Source organism: Epinephelus lanceolatus, chromosome 1, assembly GCF_041903045.1.
Source record: "Epinephelus lanceolatus isolate andai-2023 chromosome 1, ASM4190304v1, whole genome shotgun sequence".
NCBI lineage: Eukaryota > Metazoa > Chordata > Actinopteri > Perciformes > Serranidae > Epinephelus > Epinephelus lanceolatus.
The window spans coordinates 25,729,281-25,748,164 of NC_135734.1; the positions used below are offsets into that span (position 1 = coordinate 25,729,281).

General features: G+C 42.0%; 1 protein-coding gene across 2 annotated transcripts; it reads right to left on the reverse strand.

Moving 5' to 3' along the window:
* Positions 1 to 1,021: 1,021 nt before the first annotated feature.
* oxtra (oxytocin receptor a) lies at positions 1,022 to 12,150 on the reverse strand. 2 transcript variants are annotated; one of them, XM_078168047.1, is made up of 3 exons: positions 11,964 to 12,150; positions 10,681 to 11,764; positions 1,022 to 1,955 (listed from the first exon to the last, which is right to left on the reverse strand). In XM_078168047.1, the coding sequence occupies exons 2-3, from the start codon at positions 11,606 to 11,608 to the stop codon at positions 1,702 to 1,704; spliced, it is 1,182 nt and encodes a 393-aa protein (XP_078024173.1). In that variant the 5' UTR covers positions 11,609 to 11,764; positions 11,964 to 12,150; the 3' UTR covers positions 1,022 to 1,701. The 2 variants fall into 2 exon arrangements, with proteins under 2 accessions (XP_078024173.1, XP_033482863.1); XM_033626972.2 differs by having other exon boundaries at positions 10,681 to 12,150.
* Positions 12,151 to 18,884: the final 6,734 nt, after the last annotated feature.

Here is an 18,884-nt window from a genome sequence, read left to right on the forward strand (position 1 = left end):
AGATAGATAGATAGATAGATAGATAGATAGATAGATAGATAGATAGATCCTTTATTTGTATGTTATACAAAGAATCTTTGTTGGAGCAATCCATTTAGCAGCATATGAATGTTACACATGCACCAACACACACACTCGCTCATTGCATCATTGTCACGATCACATACGCATATCTATTCATATAGATGTCGGTGGGGTGTATCTTAAGTCAAGGGTGTAGATTTTGTTTCAACACTAGGGGACACATATGAAATGGAGGGTTTGGGCGTCCTCTGCCAGTGTCAGAGCCTCAAACACTTGACTTCCTGCATCAAAGTCCTCTGCTACTTCCATGTTTCTATTGTGGGGGACAAATGCACATGCTCTAAATATTGAGGGCGACATTACTCCTGAAATCTATGTACAAAGTGCAGTGAAGTGGAAAAGAGAAAAGTTATCCAGAAGAGCTGAATAATAATAGAGTTGAAAGCTGTCTCAGTCTGTCTTACATTATAAACTTATAAACAGAGTCCACTGATATCAGAGATGTTTGAGTTGTTTTATTGTGAAGCTTTTGCTTTTATTCAGGTCACTTCTCATTATTGACAGTGACAGCTGATGTGCTGTAATCATAATAACAAAGGTTCAAATCTTAGATGGCTCATACACGTGAAACTTTTACAATGAATATCAACACAGCAACCTCAGACTTAATCAGCTTTGCAACAAAGAATTCTCGAGGGAATTCATCACCCCAGTTTACCTTTATTGTCACTTCCTGTGGGACACTGCACCATGTCACGCAACAATAAGCACCCCAAGATACCTCACTTTAGCTCACTTCAGTGTTCTGCAGAGTCTCCACATCTCAAGCCAGACATGCATTTTGGCGCTGAGGCTGAACAGGAAGTCAAAAGTTTCGATGTGCTGCCAAAAATTTGCAGGAACTCAGTGACGTTGTTGATTCATTGTCTGGTATATTTCCAGCAACCTTGCCAAGAATTTTGGGAGGCAATAAGCTCTAATGAGCATCGACTAGGTGTAAACAATAAAGCGGTCACAGCTTTTCTGCTGCTTTCGCTCTTTATTTTTTTTTAAGCATTTTTAAAATCTTTACCAGTGACAGCCATGACATCTCACATCTAACAACAAATCAAGTAACAGTTTACATGTATGCAATCCATTGCAAACGTAACAAAGTGAACAACCTCATACACAATATTTATAACAGGTGAGCAATTTCATCATAACACAGACAAACAGGATCCACAAGCTTTGCTGGTGACAACAACTGAACCATTAGTGTGGCGGTCAAGGTTTACAGTGCTCAAAAATATTCTCATTTCCTTTCTCTGCACTTCAAATATGTAAATATATACTGTACATCTCACACAAGAATAATGTAAAAACAAAGAGAAAGATTCAGGTGATTGCTCAGCTTGATTATCTTGCCCATCTTTATGACCAACATATTGCACCCTTAATAATATTCTGTACATTTTTCTATTTCACAATTCAATTTCCACTTTATACTGTAAAGTACTGTAAATAAAAGAATTAAGACTTTTGTTGTATTTTTCCCTTCAGGGCTTGGACAGCAAGCCTCAGGGCGAGAGGTATCCGAAAGAGTTGAACTGCTGAATTTTTTTATGGGCGATGGCATGTGGGGGAAGGCGGGGATGGTGGGGGGTTGGAGAAAGAGAAGGGAAGGAAGCTAGGTGCTTATGTGGTGGAAGTCTGTGTAATGCTCCTCTGGCTGCTCGTGCTTTTGATGGCAAAGGTTGAGGAGTTGCTCTTGTGACTGGAGTCAAAGTCACGCTCACAGCGGCACTGGGATGACTTGAGGTAGCGAGTGGAACAGCACAGAAAGTTCTGCCTAAGATCCTGGAACAGATGCCCGGCGAAGCACATGTAGATCCAGGGGTTGCAGCAGCTGTTGAGGCTGGCCAGCAGCATGGAGATGATGAAGGGCATGGCTGCAGGAGACGAGAGAGAGAGAGGGACGTTACTGTGCTGTGACAACAAGAATGAATCAGCAGCCTGTTTTCTCTGTGAAAGTTAGGATTCAAACAAGTTAATGACAGTGGCTAAAAGTTCTCTGATATTCTTGTGCAGTGACAAAAAGTATTTACATGATTTATGAGTGGTGCACATACATTTTTGTTTTTACCTGTGATGATCCACAACTTTATTTAAATGCATGCATTTTAGTCATGTCAGTGACATCAAGGTTATATCAGGAGGGTCCAGACATATCTCTAATTATTAGATGAATTGCAATGAATTTTGAAAGAGATATCCATGATCCCCTGAGGGTGAATCTCAATAACTATGAAAATTTCCTGACTTTTCACCTCATGCCACCATGAGGTTGATATTTATCCATCCATCCATTTTCATCTGCTTATCCAGGGCCGTGCCGCCGGGGCAGCAGGCCAAGCAAAGCACCCCAGACGTTCCTCTCCCCAGCAACGCTTTCCAGTTCCTCCTGGGGGACCTCAAGGCGTTCCCGGGCCAGATGAGATATGTAATCCCTGCAGCGGCCCCAGAGCCCCTTACCAGTGGGATGTGCCTGGAACACTGATCAGATGCCTGAATCAGTTGACCCCTTTCAACATAAAGGAGCAGCGGCTCTACTCCAAGCACCCTCAGGATGTCCGAGCTCCCCACCCTATCTCTAAGGCTGAGCCCAACCACCCCACAGAGGAAACTCATTTCTGTGTCCGCGATCTCATTCTTTCAGTCATTACCCAGAGCCCATGACCATTGGTGAGCGCTGGGACTTGGGACAGAGATGGACCAGTAAATTGAAAGCTTTGCCCTCTGGCTCAGCTCCCTCTTCACTATGACAGTCCTACACATCACTGCAGACGCCGCACCAAACTGCTGATCCATCTCAAGCTCCATTCTACCCTCACTTGTGAACAAATCACCAAGACACTTGAACTCCTTCGCTTGAAGCAGTAACTCTCTCATAACCTGGAGGAGATAATCCGGCAGAGATCCATGGCTTCAGATTTGGAGGTCGATGTTTATGGTTTTGGGCAAAATATCACAGCAACCATTGTGTGGATTGCTTTGAAATTTGGTGCAGAAATTCATGCTCAGCCCCTCAACTGCATGGTATTTGCATATAGCAACAATTACTTTGTCTTAATTTAATAAGTAAGGCAGTAATAAAAAAAAACAAACATATACTTTAATGTTTAGTTGTGAAAATGGGGTCTTCTTCTTTGATATCACCAATAATTGAGCACTCATATGGCCAGGAAATCCTGTGGCACTTTTTTTTATCCAAGGACATGTGACACTGAGAGGGTCAGAATCTGAGGGCTCCCAAAGTTGAATAATTGATCTGTCAGTGTTTAACCAGCTGGACTGAGTATCATGAATGAAAATTCATCAACATGTTTTTTATTGAATTTCACAATATACTCTCCATTCTGACCCAATTTAACCCCTTGTGGAAGTCACAGAAGCAGTTCCTCTCTTCGGTGAAGCTGCCCCTGGTTTTCCTGGGGCCGAGAAGGATCCAGGGGGGATTACTAGGCCCATAGTGTGTCTTGCTAATGCCCAAAGGCCCCCATGTATTTTTGTGGTCAGTGGCCCTGGGGCTCACAGTCCAGCCCCAAAGCCACCAACCCAGAGTCAGTTGTCCTGGCCCTGGGTAAAGGGAGGGTCCAAAAAGCTCCCTATAATCTGCTGGAATAATTTAGTCAAATTTACATGGGGGCCTTTGGAGATCATCATGTCCTGGGCATTAGCAAGACACAAAGCGGGCCTGTTAATCCCCCCTGGATCCTGCTGGGTCCCAGGCAAAGCAGGAGCAGGTGCCACACCCAAGAGAGGCACTCACAATTTTAAATTGTCCAGTACTTTGGTTTATGACCAAATACATACAAAACTAATACTGTAATAGTTACTTTCCCATCAGCTTCAGTTTTACTTTGTTTTTAAGATCTAATTGGCAAATGTTAATATACCACCAGGTCAGACTACAGTAAGATGTTTAACATGTTTAATATTACCTGCTAAATATCAGCATGTTGGCGTGCTAAAATTAGCTGAGCAGTTAACACAGCTACACAGAGCAATTACAGTCTTGTTTCCTGTCGCCTATTTGGCATTCATGCTAATGTGGAAGCAGCTCATTTACAAGTTACAATCACATCGTTGTAACTGTGTAATTATAGCTGGAGGGATTCTGGAAGGAGAGGACTTGAAGCTCAAAAGCGAGAGTTAAATAATTGTAAAATAATAAAAACAGTGAGCTGTTTAAACAAGCAAGAAAACACCTGAAAACAAAGGAAATTCCTGCAAAACCAGAGCAGGAGGGGAGGCGGAAATGTCCCTCACACAATGCTGTGGTGATACATCATAGCAAGTAACCTGCAGTGGCACGGTGGATGACATTTACGCTACGTCAACTCCACCATCCAACTGACATTTGGCAAATGAGGTTCAGATTCATATAATTGGCTGGCATGCCATATTTAACCTCTTCTTACTGATTGCTAATCAGCCCATGCTGCTGCTATTCTAATGTTGCCGATAATGACAGTCCCTGAGCTTGAGCAAAATTGTTCGGCATAAATGATCTCTGTAAGGACACGGAAGTCACACGCATGATTAATTTGATATTAATTGATTATCAGCCATTAAGGGTTTGATTTATGAGAGTAAAACATGAGTTTGAATGAGTGTAAATCATTCAATTACCCTTCTGATTTTGTGTCAAAGGCTCTTTAATACACTTTGGGGCTGCGCTGTAATCTTTTAGATGTGTAAATGAAAATGGCAGAAAAATGTAGCGAGAACCGCAACCCTGTTTTAACCTGAGCAAGAAAGTGCAATTAAGACGTTTTGGGGGAAAAAAGGGGCTGGCAAAAAGTTTTAATTTACCAGCTGATCGTGAATCAACCTGCTCTAATATCGTAATACTGCTGACATGGACGGAGGAATAGGCTTTATCCGAGATGGTGCAAAAGACCAACTGGTGGTTATCAGTCGGTCTTATCAGGGTGGCTGAGAGCAGAGCCTGTATCGAATTTGAATAATAGGGAGAACTATCAAGGAAAAGTCATTAACAGGATTAGCTCTTGGTGTCTGACACGAGAGAGGAATGAATCGCACGGCAAGAGAAAAGGCAGAATGATCATCCCCTGGGTGGTACATCTGTCTGTCTGTCAGAGCCGATACCGCGCAGCCCCAAAAGACTCTTCAGCGAGTCATTAACAGGAACATTTAGTGCCGACTGTGGTTCCCTGGAGGTAAACAGCCATTGCAATAATCTCGTTTTAATTCTAAAAATAAGTGAGATTTATAAGTGAATCTGCTTTGAGAGATCCTTCTGTCTGTTTGACACTGTCTTGCTTTTTTCGCCTTGTAGTAAAGACACCATATAGGCACTGACACTTATATATATATATATATATATATATATATATATATATATATATATATGTAAGGAATGCTTGAAGATTGAACAGTGGGCTTTGTGTCCATCAAACACTCAACACCAATCAATAGCACCCAGAGTGTGAGTCAGCGTCCAAGGGCAGCAGGCACAGTAGGGGGGCATGTTTGTGTTCACAGTTTTTTCTTTGGGAGCTCAGTATCTGAGTCAGGGCTTAACCTTCAGGTGTTTTTGTCCTCTGTCTATTCAGTGAGAAATCACAGACACCATTGACGTTACAAAGCTCAGAATAATGGGACACTAACATTTCCAGAAATCGAACTGATAAGCCAAATGGGGTGCTAATGATGGCAAACTTCCTATTTTTGTAAGGTGCTGAATCTTTCACAGTAAATCAGCAGATCTGGTGGAACTCCAAAGGATGGAGGAAATTGGCTCTTTGTCCATGCATCTAAAACTACACACTGTTTGGCTTGATGCGGACATTGTATCTAAGGGTCTAGACTTCACACAATGTGTGTGCTGAACCACTGGATCTACTTTGGCCAAAGGAATAGTTGAACATTTGGGGAAATTACTCACTTTCTTGATGAGAGTTAGGTATGAAGATTGATACCACTCTCACATCTTCAATTACTCACCCTGTGTTGTGCTGAATTTGGGAGGAAAACGTTTTTTTTATGCTTCTACTGTGAACAAAGTGAGTAATTGATTTACAAATTATCATTCTGGGTGGTGAAGTATTCATTTAAGACTGGAAACAGCTAGCCTGACTCTTTTCAAAGATAAAACAATCAGCCAAAGCTCACTAATTAACACTTTTTTGTTTGTTTTATCAAATTGTAGTGTGAAAACAAGAATAGAAATGCCATTTCGCATGGAGCTGTGTGCTGGACCATTTCTTTGCCAAGGAAGAAACAAAGCCAAAAATATCTTTGGACAGAGCCAGACTAATTTCTCATCTAACTCTCAACAAGAAAGCGAATATTTCCCAAAGCGTATTTTCCAAAATGTCAAACTATGAACTCGGACAAGTTTCGTATCATGTTGCTGATTGTGTTGAGGGGGTTGCAGACTCATTTATTGCAGAAAACATGATTACTTTGGTAATTGGGAACCATGCAGGGTGAAGAAGTCTACGTGTAGACTGCTGCTTGTACTTGCTGTTTCTGCTAAGAGTGGCCTTTTAAAGACAGACAGCGACCTTTAAGTGGTAAACCTCCACTTATATTGAAACGTCAGCTTGATTGATGGTGTAAATTGAACAAAACGATGTCTTTATTAGGCGAATATCGGAAGAATCCATGGCAGTAATTTTCCATAATGGCGCCAATCACTCAAAAACATGCTGAAATAATAAACTTTTTTCTGCACCAAAGGAAAATGACCGTGACTCTGGTATTTTAAAAATATTTTGTTTCACAGAAGTGTCGTATAACTTGTTGTGGATATATTCCAGTGTAGAATGCTAAAGGTGATTATATGGAATGATGCATATAATATCATAATCTTTGTTTGAGATCTGCTGCTATCTAAATATCTACAATAAGACTGCAGGTTACCTCATAAGGAATGATTACACACGATAATGAGATTTGCTCTGCATGATCCTCACTGCCTGATTCTCAGTTTTAAAGGCACAGACCCTGATTTAGCCAGGACAATCCAGAACACATTATTAAAACTCTCTCTTCCAAGCTGACTACATAAAGGTCCAGTGTGAATGATTTGGTGCAATGTTTCCTTATACAACAGTTTGTATGATATCTAACAAATTAGTGCCATACAGATGGCGTTGTCACATTACATACTAAATATAAATTTACAAAGTTAACGTAGCTCAGATTTAGGCAAATTAAATTATGTAGATTACATTTAGGGAAAGAAACATGGTAACGATGACTTCACTTGGTTTCACACAGTCCCAAACACTGGTCTCCTGGGGGAAAGTCCTGTGTTCTGTGACCGTTTCTCCACCCCAGCCTGCCTCCTTATGCAGACTATTGGTCTTTATACTACTTCTATACTCCTGTCAGTGCACTGATCACATGATTGCCACTTCAAGATTATGTGGATTATACACAAATTACTGGCTCATTTTTTCATGGGTTATACACAAATTATGGTGCATTATCTTTTGAAGGTATACACACCAATTAGGCTTGGGCAGTGTCATGGTATCACGGTATACCAGCGTATTTAGAGATCTCGATGATATGATTTTAAATACGGTCATGAATACAGGTCCTCCTCATTCTTTTGACCTCATTGTGTATGTAGCGCACACCTCGCATCACCAGAGGTCAGCCTCTACTGATGGAACAGGCAGCTGATCTGAGAGACATTGCGTCTCCGAGTGGTGGAGGGATAAGTTACAGGACTATCTAGGAGGCCTGCGTTTGCTTCCCTCATGATTTTAAAGCCGAACCATGTTCTTTTTTCTAGACCCAACCACGTACATTTGTTGTTGAAGGGAAAAAAAAACATAAATTCGCAGAGTTTTCAGTTTGTGTTTATTTTGAAAGAGACTGTGGGAAAATGGTGCATTTCCTGTAAAGACAGATGTGTATTTTGAAAAGACACAATGCACGTAACAGGCTGAAGTTGACATGGCGTCCCAGAATGTCAACAAGCAATGCACCAAGGGTACCTTTCACAGCATGTCAACATGGAAACTCCATGAACGAACGTCGAAATGTGACGGGCTCGGTGTGACAATGTGTTGCATATTGTCATATACCATAGACCCTGGTAAATTTCAGGTAGTTGTGAACACATTCTCACTCTGACCTTGTCGCATATTGATGTTTGGTCACAGACTTTCCACCTTTTTCATTGGTTTCTGAGAACAGCCTGTTTAGTGGCATCTAGCAGTGAGGTTCCAGAACTGAAACCTCTAGAGCCAGTGTTTGATTTGTCCTTTCTGGGCTACTGTAGATACAACTTTGCTGAATCTGTGGAAGAGGACCCGCTCCATATATAGATATAAACCGCTCAAACAAAAACACAACAATTCTTATTTTTAGGTGATTATACACTAAATGAAACAAAGTTGTGAATACTGTATACCATTTCTGCCAATAGCTGCCTCTAAATCCTACACACTGGACCTTTAACAACAATTAACTACAACTAAAATCTTATTCAATAGCCTTATGTTTTATGAAGCTAGTTTGTTTACATCATGAACGTTTGAAACACATGTTTGTAACACAGAGGTTCCTCCTATAGTGGGGGCTTTCTGTCCTAAGCTGTGTGGTCTTTGCTGAGTATGACTCTAATGGACACTTTATCTACACACTCACACAGGTGACACTCCAGCCTATCTTTTGTACACAAACACTGGCACGTGTCACTGCCAATTCTGGCCTTTCTGAGCACTGTTCACGTGGAGGACAGCCATCAGACATCAGACATCCTCCCTGCACTGAGTCTGGCTCTGCAACAGAAAATGAATTAATCACTTTCTTTTCCATTCAGGGGCTGGAGCACTCTTATTGCTCTTTTTCTGGCGACTGTCACTTCAAACATTGTCGCGAGGTGCAGCATCAGAGCCAGTTATAGCAATAGACCTCCTTAGTGTGGAAGAACTGGATGACAGCTAAGTGTGCTGTGCAGCTGTTTACCTCCAAAGTGTAAATAGCTGGTGTGAACAAGGCAGCTTGAGGAGGATGACAGCGACACAGAACCAGTCAGCTGGAACCTTGTACACAAACCCACAGAAGCAAAAGAAAAGACCAAAGGGCTGAAACACCAAAGTCTGTTTGCTCTCCACTCATAAACTTCCTGATATTATGGTCTCATTTCTAGCATGTGCACAATTTATCTTATTTTAGTCTTGTTTTTGTAGGAAATGTTTCTCTTTTTACTCATTGTCTGAGGAAATACCGGAGCAGCAAAGATATAATTGGATGAAAACTGCTTGGAAAACAAGCTCTGTATTGTCTTTGAGGAGATGCAGACACATTGTTCTGCAAAGTCTCCAAATTAATAGCTCTAATTAGATTTACTCTTCATTTTTCCAGTATAACTAATGCCCTTACATCATATAGAAGCAAGCCCATTTTATACTGAATGCATTTACTTTTCACAAGGCTATTACATTAATTGGCATTTTACTTACAGTGGTTCTATCCAGTTGTAATAAAAATGAAAGGAGCACATTGTGAATCCAAACTGGCATATTACATCTTCTGTTGTATATGGGTGTGGTCATGACACAGCGGATCAATAAATATAGGGGCCACATACAGTAGATGGCTGCCTAATGTCCTATCGTGCTTGAAATGTCAACGACGCACTCCAGCGTGCCCACAGGCACAAAGAAACGCTGCTTGGCGCGTGGTGGCGCACACTAATTTGATTAATGATTAGCCGTCAGTCGGTGTCTGCAGCTGTGAAGAGGGTCAGAAACTTGGAATAATCTGTGTACAGATTTTACACTTTAAACGCCAAGTCCACACATGTTTTCTTACCACACAACAGGTGTTTAAATATAATCTGGATTTGACATGTGAAAAACAAAATATAGGTGCGTCCTTCTGCCTTTGCATCCCTGATGTAAACAAAACATTAACAGCATTAGAAGAGATTTAATTAATAAGCAAGATAAAGTAATTATCTGATGTTAAAGTGTAAGTGCCAGCCAATTTGGAAATGCAGCATGTTCTAATCACTGGTTTTAAATTTTGGTGGAAAGGCGACAGGGACTGTATTGTGAAGAAGACCTGTGCGTATTACAGGGGTGGTTTTCCATTCAAATTGCTAAATGTCACAATCACTCAAATGTCCCATACACAGGTATGCAATTTCTAAACATGTTTGTTTTCAGCAGACAGGTGACATACTCGTTTCTTTTGTGTTTTGTCCGAGGGTCAAACCCCCTGCACTGTGATCTGTCAGAGCTTCAGCTCAGTCACCTAACTCTGTCATCCACACCGCACCCTGCCTTATTCACCCTGATACTAAAACAGCAGAATCTGACTCTCAGTGAGTCACCACAGTGCCCGACCCATCTGAATGAGAAAGTCTGAATAAACACATCTCAAAATGATGTTTTTGTTGCCCCAGTTTGCTCCATTTGGGTAAGCAAGCGCTGGCACCCCAGTGCGTAAAGAGCACTGATGCGCACAGCAAGACGGCTGCGGCAATTACAAATCTCCATTCAATTCTACTTTGCAATATTGTCAGGAAAATGATGGATGGAGAAGGGTGGGTAATGGCATGAATACATCAGTACTTTGGCGCGCACTCGGTGTGATATTCAACTTTAAAATTCAACCTACCCTCACGGGGCGCTGCTGGATCCCACGCAGACCACATCTGAACAGAGAAAAAGGGTGTCCAACAGACGATATAAGCCAAGACGATCACAAAAGTCATTTTCACTGTGGTTATCTTCGCCTTGGAGATGAGCTTCACGCTGCTCACGCGGGCCAGTGTGTTGCATTTGGAGGCTTTGGGCGTCAGGCTTATACACTGCTCCCGCCTGGTTTTCAGTTTAAAGTTTTGCCATATTTTGAAGCTTATCAGCCCGTAGCAAATGCTCAGTATCGCCACTGGAATGATGTATATGGTGAGACTGATCCATGTGATGTATGCTTTGGCTCCCCAAGGCTTCACGAAATCTCCCCAACAGTCATACACTCCTGATCCGGCCGAGCCAACCTCGATCAGGGAGAAAATGAACATCTGCGGGATGCTGAAGAGCAGGCTCAGGACCCAGGAGAAGATGACATAGTAACGGTCTTTTCTCCTGTGCAAAGAACGAAGAGGCTGACAAATTGCCAAACACCTGTCCACTGACATTAAAACTAACATGTAAGTGGAGGCGAACATCCCAACGACCTGTAGGTATTTCACCAACCTGCACAAAATGTCGGGTCCATAGAAGCGAAATGTAATGTCCCAGATAAGTTGAGGGAGAACTTGAAAAATCGCAACAACTAGATCAGCGATGCTCAGGTGCTTCATGAAGTAATACATGCGCGACTGGCTGTGCTTGGTGGTGTGGATGGCCAGCAGGACGCACAGGTTCCCCGCCAGCGCCAGAAACAGCACCAGGGCGAGCACAGTCACCTCCACCTTCGCCACCTCTTCATTCCGTTTAAGAGGGTTCGTCTGGTTCAACCAATTGGTCCCGTTACCGAGACTTGAGTTCCTCCAGGATTCGTTAAATTGCCAGAAGTCACTATCATTAGAAATACTCTCCATTGCCGCAGTCGTGTCTTCTGCAGATGCGTCAGGATTGTGCAGTCATGCAATGACTGGAACAGTCACTTAAAGGGTCTTAAGTGACAAAGTCTTCGGTGCGTCCTCCTCACAGGTGTCAGGACAAAGTGTGAGGATGGATGTCTCAAAACATGTTTCCTGAGTGACAGACAAGGGTTGGTTCAGCATCAGTCACCCATGCGTTATAAAAACTGGAGAAAAACATTTCCACTTATAAAATAATGTGAAATATTTCTCAAAATGTGGCGCAAAAAGAAAAGTAAACTTAAAAGTGCATAAATCTACAACGTGCACCTACAAACAGCAAAACTGTGTGTAAAATATGTGAGTAACACACCTCACTGGTCATAAGCAATTCTCCAAAAAACAAAATCATAATGTGACTAAAAGCAGTCCAAAGCACCAGCAGGTTTATAGTCCAGCAAATATAAATACTGTATAAAGTGACTTTAAAAATTCAAAATCAAACTCTGGAAATTAAAATATTACGAGAAAAAAATTTCAGCAGAAACTAAAAGCTCCATCATCTTCTCTGGTAAGGATCAGAATGGACAGCACCACAGCGCTCAAGTCCCTGTTATATCTGTCCCCGGTTCAGTAATAACAGTAAGTAGTCTTACCCTTCACTGCCACAAGGGAGCGAAGTGAGTCATTCATCAGTTCCCTCTCTGCAGCTCGGGCCCTCAACCCTATTTATGCACTCCATGCTCAGAGCATATATCTGCAGGGACATTTCTACAATTCCACATCAACTCTTACAGTGTGACCACAAAAGTGTTTTGGTGATGAAATTATAACCAAGAGCATACTTTTGTTGCCAGATATCACAAGACTTGGTGTGGAGTTAGAAAACATGTCCATAATGATGTTGGGGTGTGAGGCCTGTGGTGAGAAAACATCTGTCAGTATCAGATATCTTCATGTTGGGCCAAAATCTGTGGCGCAGACTTAAAGCAATCCTGAAGGTCATCTGACCTCAGTTTGGTTTGAACTGGTTACTGAGTAAACAGTTATTTAATAAACAAATGCTCATTCATAATCTCCCAAACCACACATTAACATAGTTAGAGTGTTCATCAGTTTAATGTTCCCGCTGGTGCAAGTGGGGCTACTGTTAATTACTGGGTAGCTTATTCCATAATAACATAATTATTTAGCTGCTTTAATAACAATACATCTTCAAAGCATCTAGTAAATAAAGCTGTGAATATAGCAAATTAAAAAGTACAATAAAATCTGGAGTGGAAGTAAAAAGTAGTAGTAAGTAAGTCAAGTACACCTCTTAATTGTACTTAAGTACAGTTGTTGAGATACTGTACTTATTCATATTTCATTCAAATATTAAAATTAAAAGATGGGAACATAGTTAACACAATTTCTCTTTTGTTGAATGTTTACATATGGAAATATTTTTCAAAAGTATGTTTTCATGACAGTGGTGCAGTAGTTAGCATTGTTGCCCCACAGCAGGAGGGTTGTTGGTTTGAACCTCAGGGTGTGTGCGTTCAAACCTGGGGTGGGGAAGCCTCTCTATGTGGAGTTTGCATGTTCTCCCTGTGTCAGCGTGGGTTTTCTCTGGGTACTCCAGCTTCCTCCCACAGTCCAAAGACATACAGGTTAATTGGTGACTCTAAATTGCCTGTAGGTGTGAATGTGAGTGTGAATGGTTGTCTGTCTCTATGTCCAGGGTGTACCCCACCTCTCATCCAATGACAGCTAGGATAGGCTCCAGCCCCCCCACAACCCCCAACAGGATAAGCAGTTACAAATTATGAATGAATGAATGTTTCCAGCAGTTCTTTTATGAGCCATGATTTAAAATTAACTTGACTTAAACATTTGATCTACAGAATGAATGGGAGGATGAGTTTGCTGGCACATAAAATCTTAGTTTCATTATTCTATTAAATATTATATTGTACTGATGGACATCAGGGTATTAAAAACAACAAGTGATGATGATTACCTGTTACCCTCATGTGAAAAAAAACAAATAAATTTAACTGGAGGTGTTGTGCAACACCCATGTTAATGTCCAGGTGCCACATTCCAGCGATGCCTCTAAACACACATTTCTTCCTTTGTGGTGCTGTGTTGGAATTTGGGAACTAAAATCATAATGGTGATTTAACATTTACCATCACTGCTCAAGAATTTTAACAACTTAGAAACCCAGGATACATGAATGTAGAAAACAAATACAGAAAATAAATAAAGATACACCAGCAGAAGAAGGAGAAGAAGGATTTATATTAATCTCTGTGTAAAATACCACTCGTCTGGCATTCTGCTGCCTAAATGCTGTTTTAATGCCTTGTGGTACGGAAATAACATACAGCATAAAATATGTGAAACCAAATACTCTGTAGCTGAACACTGACCTTTTGAAACACTTGAGAAAAAAATTGCAGATTATATGATTTGATAAATACAGTGACACCAGTGCTAACAGAGTCAGACTTACTGAGAAGTGAGACTTCTCTGCTACTGTGCAGCTCTTTAAATTTCCAGCGACACACACAGTTGCAGACCCTGTGGGAAAGGCCCCTGGTCCTACCTATGCCAGAGACTTGTTCCCTCTTTTTGTGGCTTTGGGTTTTGGAAAATGGCACATCCACAGGAATTTCAAAGCTGTAACATGAAGACCAAAGATAATTTAAGGCTGACTAGAAATGAAAAGGACAAGGAAAAAGAATAATGATGCATTAAATCTAATGCTGTGAGTTATGAATACGGAACAAAAACAATTAATGACCTCATTAACTCAATTTTTTGGTGAGCCACATGAAATGAGCCAGCATGTCAGGGATGAAACTGGATAGAGCCTAAAAACAATAACAACAAAATAACAAGTGCAGCCCTCCCAGTGAAACAAAGTCAGCACTGAAAATTGGAAAGTTTGGTGCAGGGAGAATATTGCTACTGCTCAGCAGAAAGTAATTAGTGGACTGATGAATGCTCACCTTTTCGTCGAGGTCGTAGATGTGGAATAAAGTGATGTGTTTTCCATGGATTTATGACCGTGAACAAGAAAAGCGCCAGTCGGTGCTGCGAAGCTTTAATGGGGTTCTGCCAGGGAACGTTCACTGGGACCATTTGATTACATGGTAAGACTGAAGTCAAGTCATCTTAGTGTCAGAGGTTTGGATTTTTAAGTTGGTGTGCAGTGAGTATGAGATGGGAGATGTACACAATGTGCGGGATGGCGTTATTGTTAAGTAAGCTGTGTCTCCTTTCAGGTGCTGGATCCTCAAAGTCTGTATTTCTAGACTAAATATGTCATAACAAGTTGGCAAGTTCTGTTTCATTTCAAAGATTCCTCCTAATGCAGTGGAAAAATACCTACTGAACACTCAGGTTATGGAGCACACAACCTGTACAATGTTTACTTTGCAGCCCTAAGTATCCCAGAATGCACGGCATGCTGCTACAGTGTTTAATGTAATACATTACAGTTATCAATAATACATACTGTATCCAAATACACCATGAAAAAACTACAGCAAGATGCAAAAAAGGCAGGCGGGACATTTGTTATTGTTGACAGCCTGGACATGTTAAAACAGTAGTTCCCAACTGGTGGGTCCCGGTCCAAAATTGGGTCGCAGGTCCATTCTAAATGGACCACAAGTGCCTCGAGAACATGTCAAGTTGATAAAAAATACACTTCAGTTTTGAAGTACAGTGACTTTCCAGCACAAGCTTTTACTGTGAAATGCTGTTTCCTGCTGTAGAGTGAGTGACAGCTACTTGACAGAGACAGCAAACTAGCTTGACAACATGTCCAAACGCAAGTATGACACTGAATGTCTTAAAATTTGTGGACCTTGATTTAACGACCAAGGACAAATCTGTACCTTAAAGAAATATGTCACTGCTGGAAAAATGGCTGTTTATGAAGTGGAAAAATGTAAATGCTTTTGAAATTGGTGCCACATGACTGGAGAAAACAGGAAAGGGCTGTGACATTTGCTTGTGCTCAAGAAATAGAAAACCGACAACTACTAGAATACACTGCGCAGCACCGGACCACTAAGCGCTCCAGCTGATGAGTGACGTAATGGAACTTGGCCGTTCTAACCAGGTCCCCAAAAAGTGGGCTGGTTCTAAAGACAATTTTTGCAATGGCCCAAAGGTGAAATTACACCATCACAGGATGCCCTGTGGCCCAAAAAGACTGTTCATAGACTGACCGATAGCTTTATAGGTAGTGTAATGGGTGTCCTGTGGGTGTGGTTTAGGCAGGTGGTAGGAGGCAGGGTCAACACTGATGTCACACTTTGGGTTCAGTGGTACTGACTCATTAGCCACTATTAGCTGCACCTGGAGCGAGAGCTGGAGAGGCCTTTGAGCTAAGCAGGCACACCATTAGGGAGATGCCAGAGGCAAGACATTCTGAAGACAAAGGAGACTGAAAAGGCCTTTGAAATGCCACCACAAATTATCCATGTAGATACGCATTCACTCTGAACAACCACAAAGAAGAGCCAGCTGGTCGGCTGACTGGTCCAATGGAACGGCACCTGAGGGGTGTCCAGCGGAGGCGTCTGGTCCAAGCGAGCTGGAAGAGCAGTGGCCTGGTGGTGAGGCAACCACACACACACACACATCCCAGATAGGAGAGGTCGCACTTACCCAGAGAAGTCCAGGCACATTTCTCACGTCTTGAGGCACTAAGGTACAGGCTTGCAAACATTATCAGTGACCTTTTATGAGCCAGGTTTGTTCAGTGGCTACACATTTCTGGAGCATCACAATCAGTGTGAAATGACTCATTTCATTATCCGAATTTGTTACCGTAAAGTCTGAAAAAGCCACACAGTTGAATCATTTTATCCCCATTCATGTTAGCAGAGCACTAAAGTCTCTATTGTGCCTGCTCTATGGGCCACACTGTGTGGAAGCAGCACCAATCATCTGGTTAATTTTATGTGCATAAGTTGAACATTTTTGGCTTTATGTGCCACTGAGCATCTTTCATAGGAATGAACAGGGCGCCACCTCCAATGATGTATCGAGTTCACTTTATACATGCATGGCAGCAGCACTAGAGCGAGCCAAAAGGATGTCATCCAGTGGATTTGAGCTGAGCGATGAGCAGTGAGATCTTGGCACTGGTATCATGGAGGGAAGTTTATCATAGTTCATTTGCACATACGACCAGTGTTATGATACAAGGCTGGGTGGAGACTGGCAAAATTCCTGGTTAACTTAAATATGTCTGGTATTAGGAGTTGATGACAAGCACCTGAACACTCAGTTTTGATATCTTTGACCATATCCCTCAAAAGATCCCACTTCTTAAAGGGATAGTGCACCCAAAAATGAAGCATTAGCATTCTAGTCCACTGAGCTTTCAGTCCTTTTAATCCACTCAGCAGAAAACTTCCAGACCTCACGCTGTTAATTCACCTGAATTCACAATGCCTCACATGAGGTCACATCCATCACCAGCACTTCATTCTGATGGTGTAACTTTTTTGCCGACCCTATTATTAGCTGTTTAAATTACACCCTAATCTGACATTATACCGGCAACTAATTTAAAGGGATAGTGCACCCAAAAATGAAAATTCAGCCATTATCTACTCACCCATATGCCGATGGAGGCCCTGGTGAAGTTTTAGAGTGCTCACATCCCTTGCGGAGATCGGCGGGTGGAGCGTCTAGCACACCTAATGGTAGACGGCGCCCCAGACTAACGTCCAAGAACACAAAATTGAATCCACAAAGTATCTCCATACTGCTCATCCGTAGTGATCCAAGTGTGCTGCAGCAACAACAAAAGTTGTTTCGAAAAACGTCATATGAACTCTGTTTTTAGCCTCACTGTAGCCTGTAGCTCTGACTGCTTCTCTGTGCTCTGTGCTTATGTGTGTGTGCCTGCGCGAGACCAGCGAAAGCATGAGCTTTGCTTACCCGTGTTTACATCACGTGACACGTGCACAGCAGGGGGAGACAACAGTAACCACAGTAGCTAAAAGATAATTTGCACTATGGTCTTTTAGCAAAGGACAGTCCAACATGTCTGAAGACTCTGAAATTGAGGAGGAACTGGAGTCGAGCACTGGAAACCTGGTGGTGTAGTTGTTTCAAATGCAAAGCAATGCCAACGGATGAGGAAAGTCTTTGCTGCTCAGACTGGGAACTGGCGATGCCTGCACTTGAGAATCTGGACATCAGTACTGACAAGACTGCTGCTCTTCAGAGATCACCGATCACCCTGAGCACGCGCACACGTGAACACGGAGCACAGAGAAGCAGTCAGAGCTACAGGCTACAGTGAGGCTAAAAACAGAGTTCATATGATGTTTTTCGAAACAACTTTTTATGTCGCGGCTGCAGCACACTTGGATCACTATGGATGAGCAGTATGGAGATACTTTGTGGATTCAATTTTTTTTTCTTGGACGTTAGTCTGGGGCGCCGTCAGCCATTAGGTGTGCTAGACGCTCCACCCGCCGATCTCCACAAGGGATGTGAGGACTCTAAAACTTCACCAGGGCCTTCGTCGGCATATGGGTGAGTAGATAATGGCTGAATTTTCATTTTTGGGTGCACTATCCCTTTAAATTAGTCGCCTGTATAATGTCAAATTAGGGTGTGATTTAAACAGCTAATAATAGGGTCGGCAAAAAAGTTACACCATCAGAATGAAGTGCTGGTGATGGATGTGACCTCATGTGAGGCATTGTGAATTCAGGTGAATTAACAGCGTGAGGTCTGGTTTGAAGTTTTCTGCTGAGTGGATTAAAAGGACTGAAAGCTCAGTGGACTAGAATGCTAAAGCAGAGAGGAGCATATGGCAGAGAACATCGCCTTGCCATGAAGAAAGCAAACGAAGAAGACAAGGCTGAGAGGAGTCCAGGTTCCTTGCGGTGAGGGTGAACTGTCATGGAAATAGAGTGAAAGTAAAGAAAGATCACAGATGGAACAAATGATGCTGCAGGATTTCCTGATATTAATGACACTGCTGGAGGAAAATCTTCAGAAAATGTTGCGAGGGATTTATATATGATGCCAGGCCCAGTTCACGCGCTGAGGGAGAAGAAGCTGAATTAAGTCTGCAGACATGTAATTTTCTAATTGAAGATGACTGCAGGGAACGTCACAAAGACAACAATGTGGGTGGATAATCATAGCCCAGCGGTCTAAGGTGGATACCATGTGATCAAAATTATTATTATCATCTTATTGTACTTTGTATCATATTACATATACCACTGTGACAACACTATATAAATACTATTTTGCTATT

Excerpts from the sequence above, each read along its gene's own strand:
- oxtra (XM_078168047.1), bottom strand. The coding sequence starts at position 11,608 with ATGGAGAGTATTTCTAATGATAGTGACTTCTGGCAATTTAACGAATCC. Across the intron at positions 1,956-10,680 it reads TCCAGCAGCGCCCCGTGAGG|CCATGCCCTTCATCATCTCC; the intron begins GTAGGTTGAATT and ends CGTCTCCTGCAG.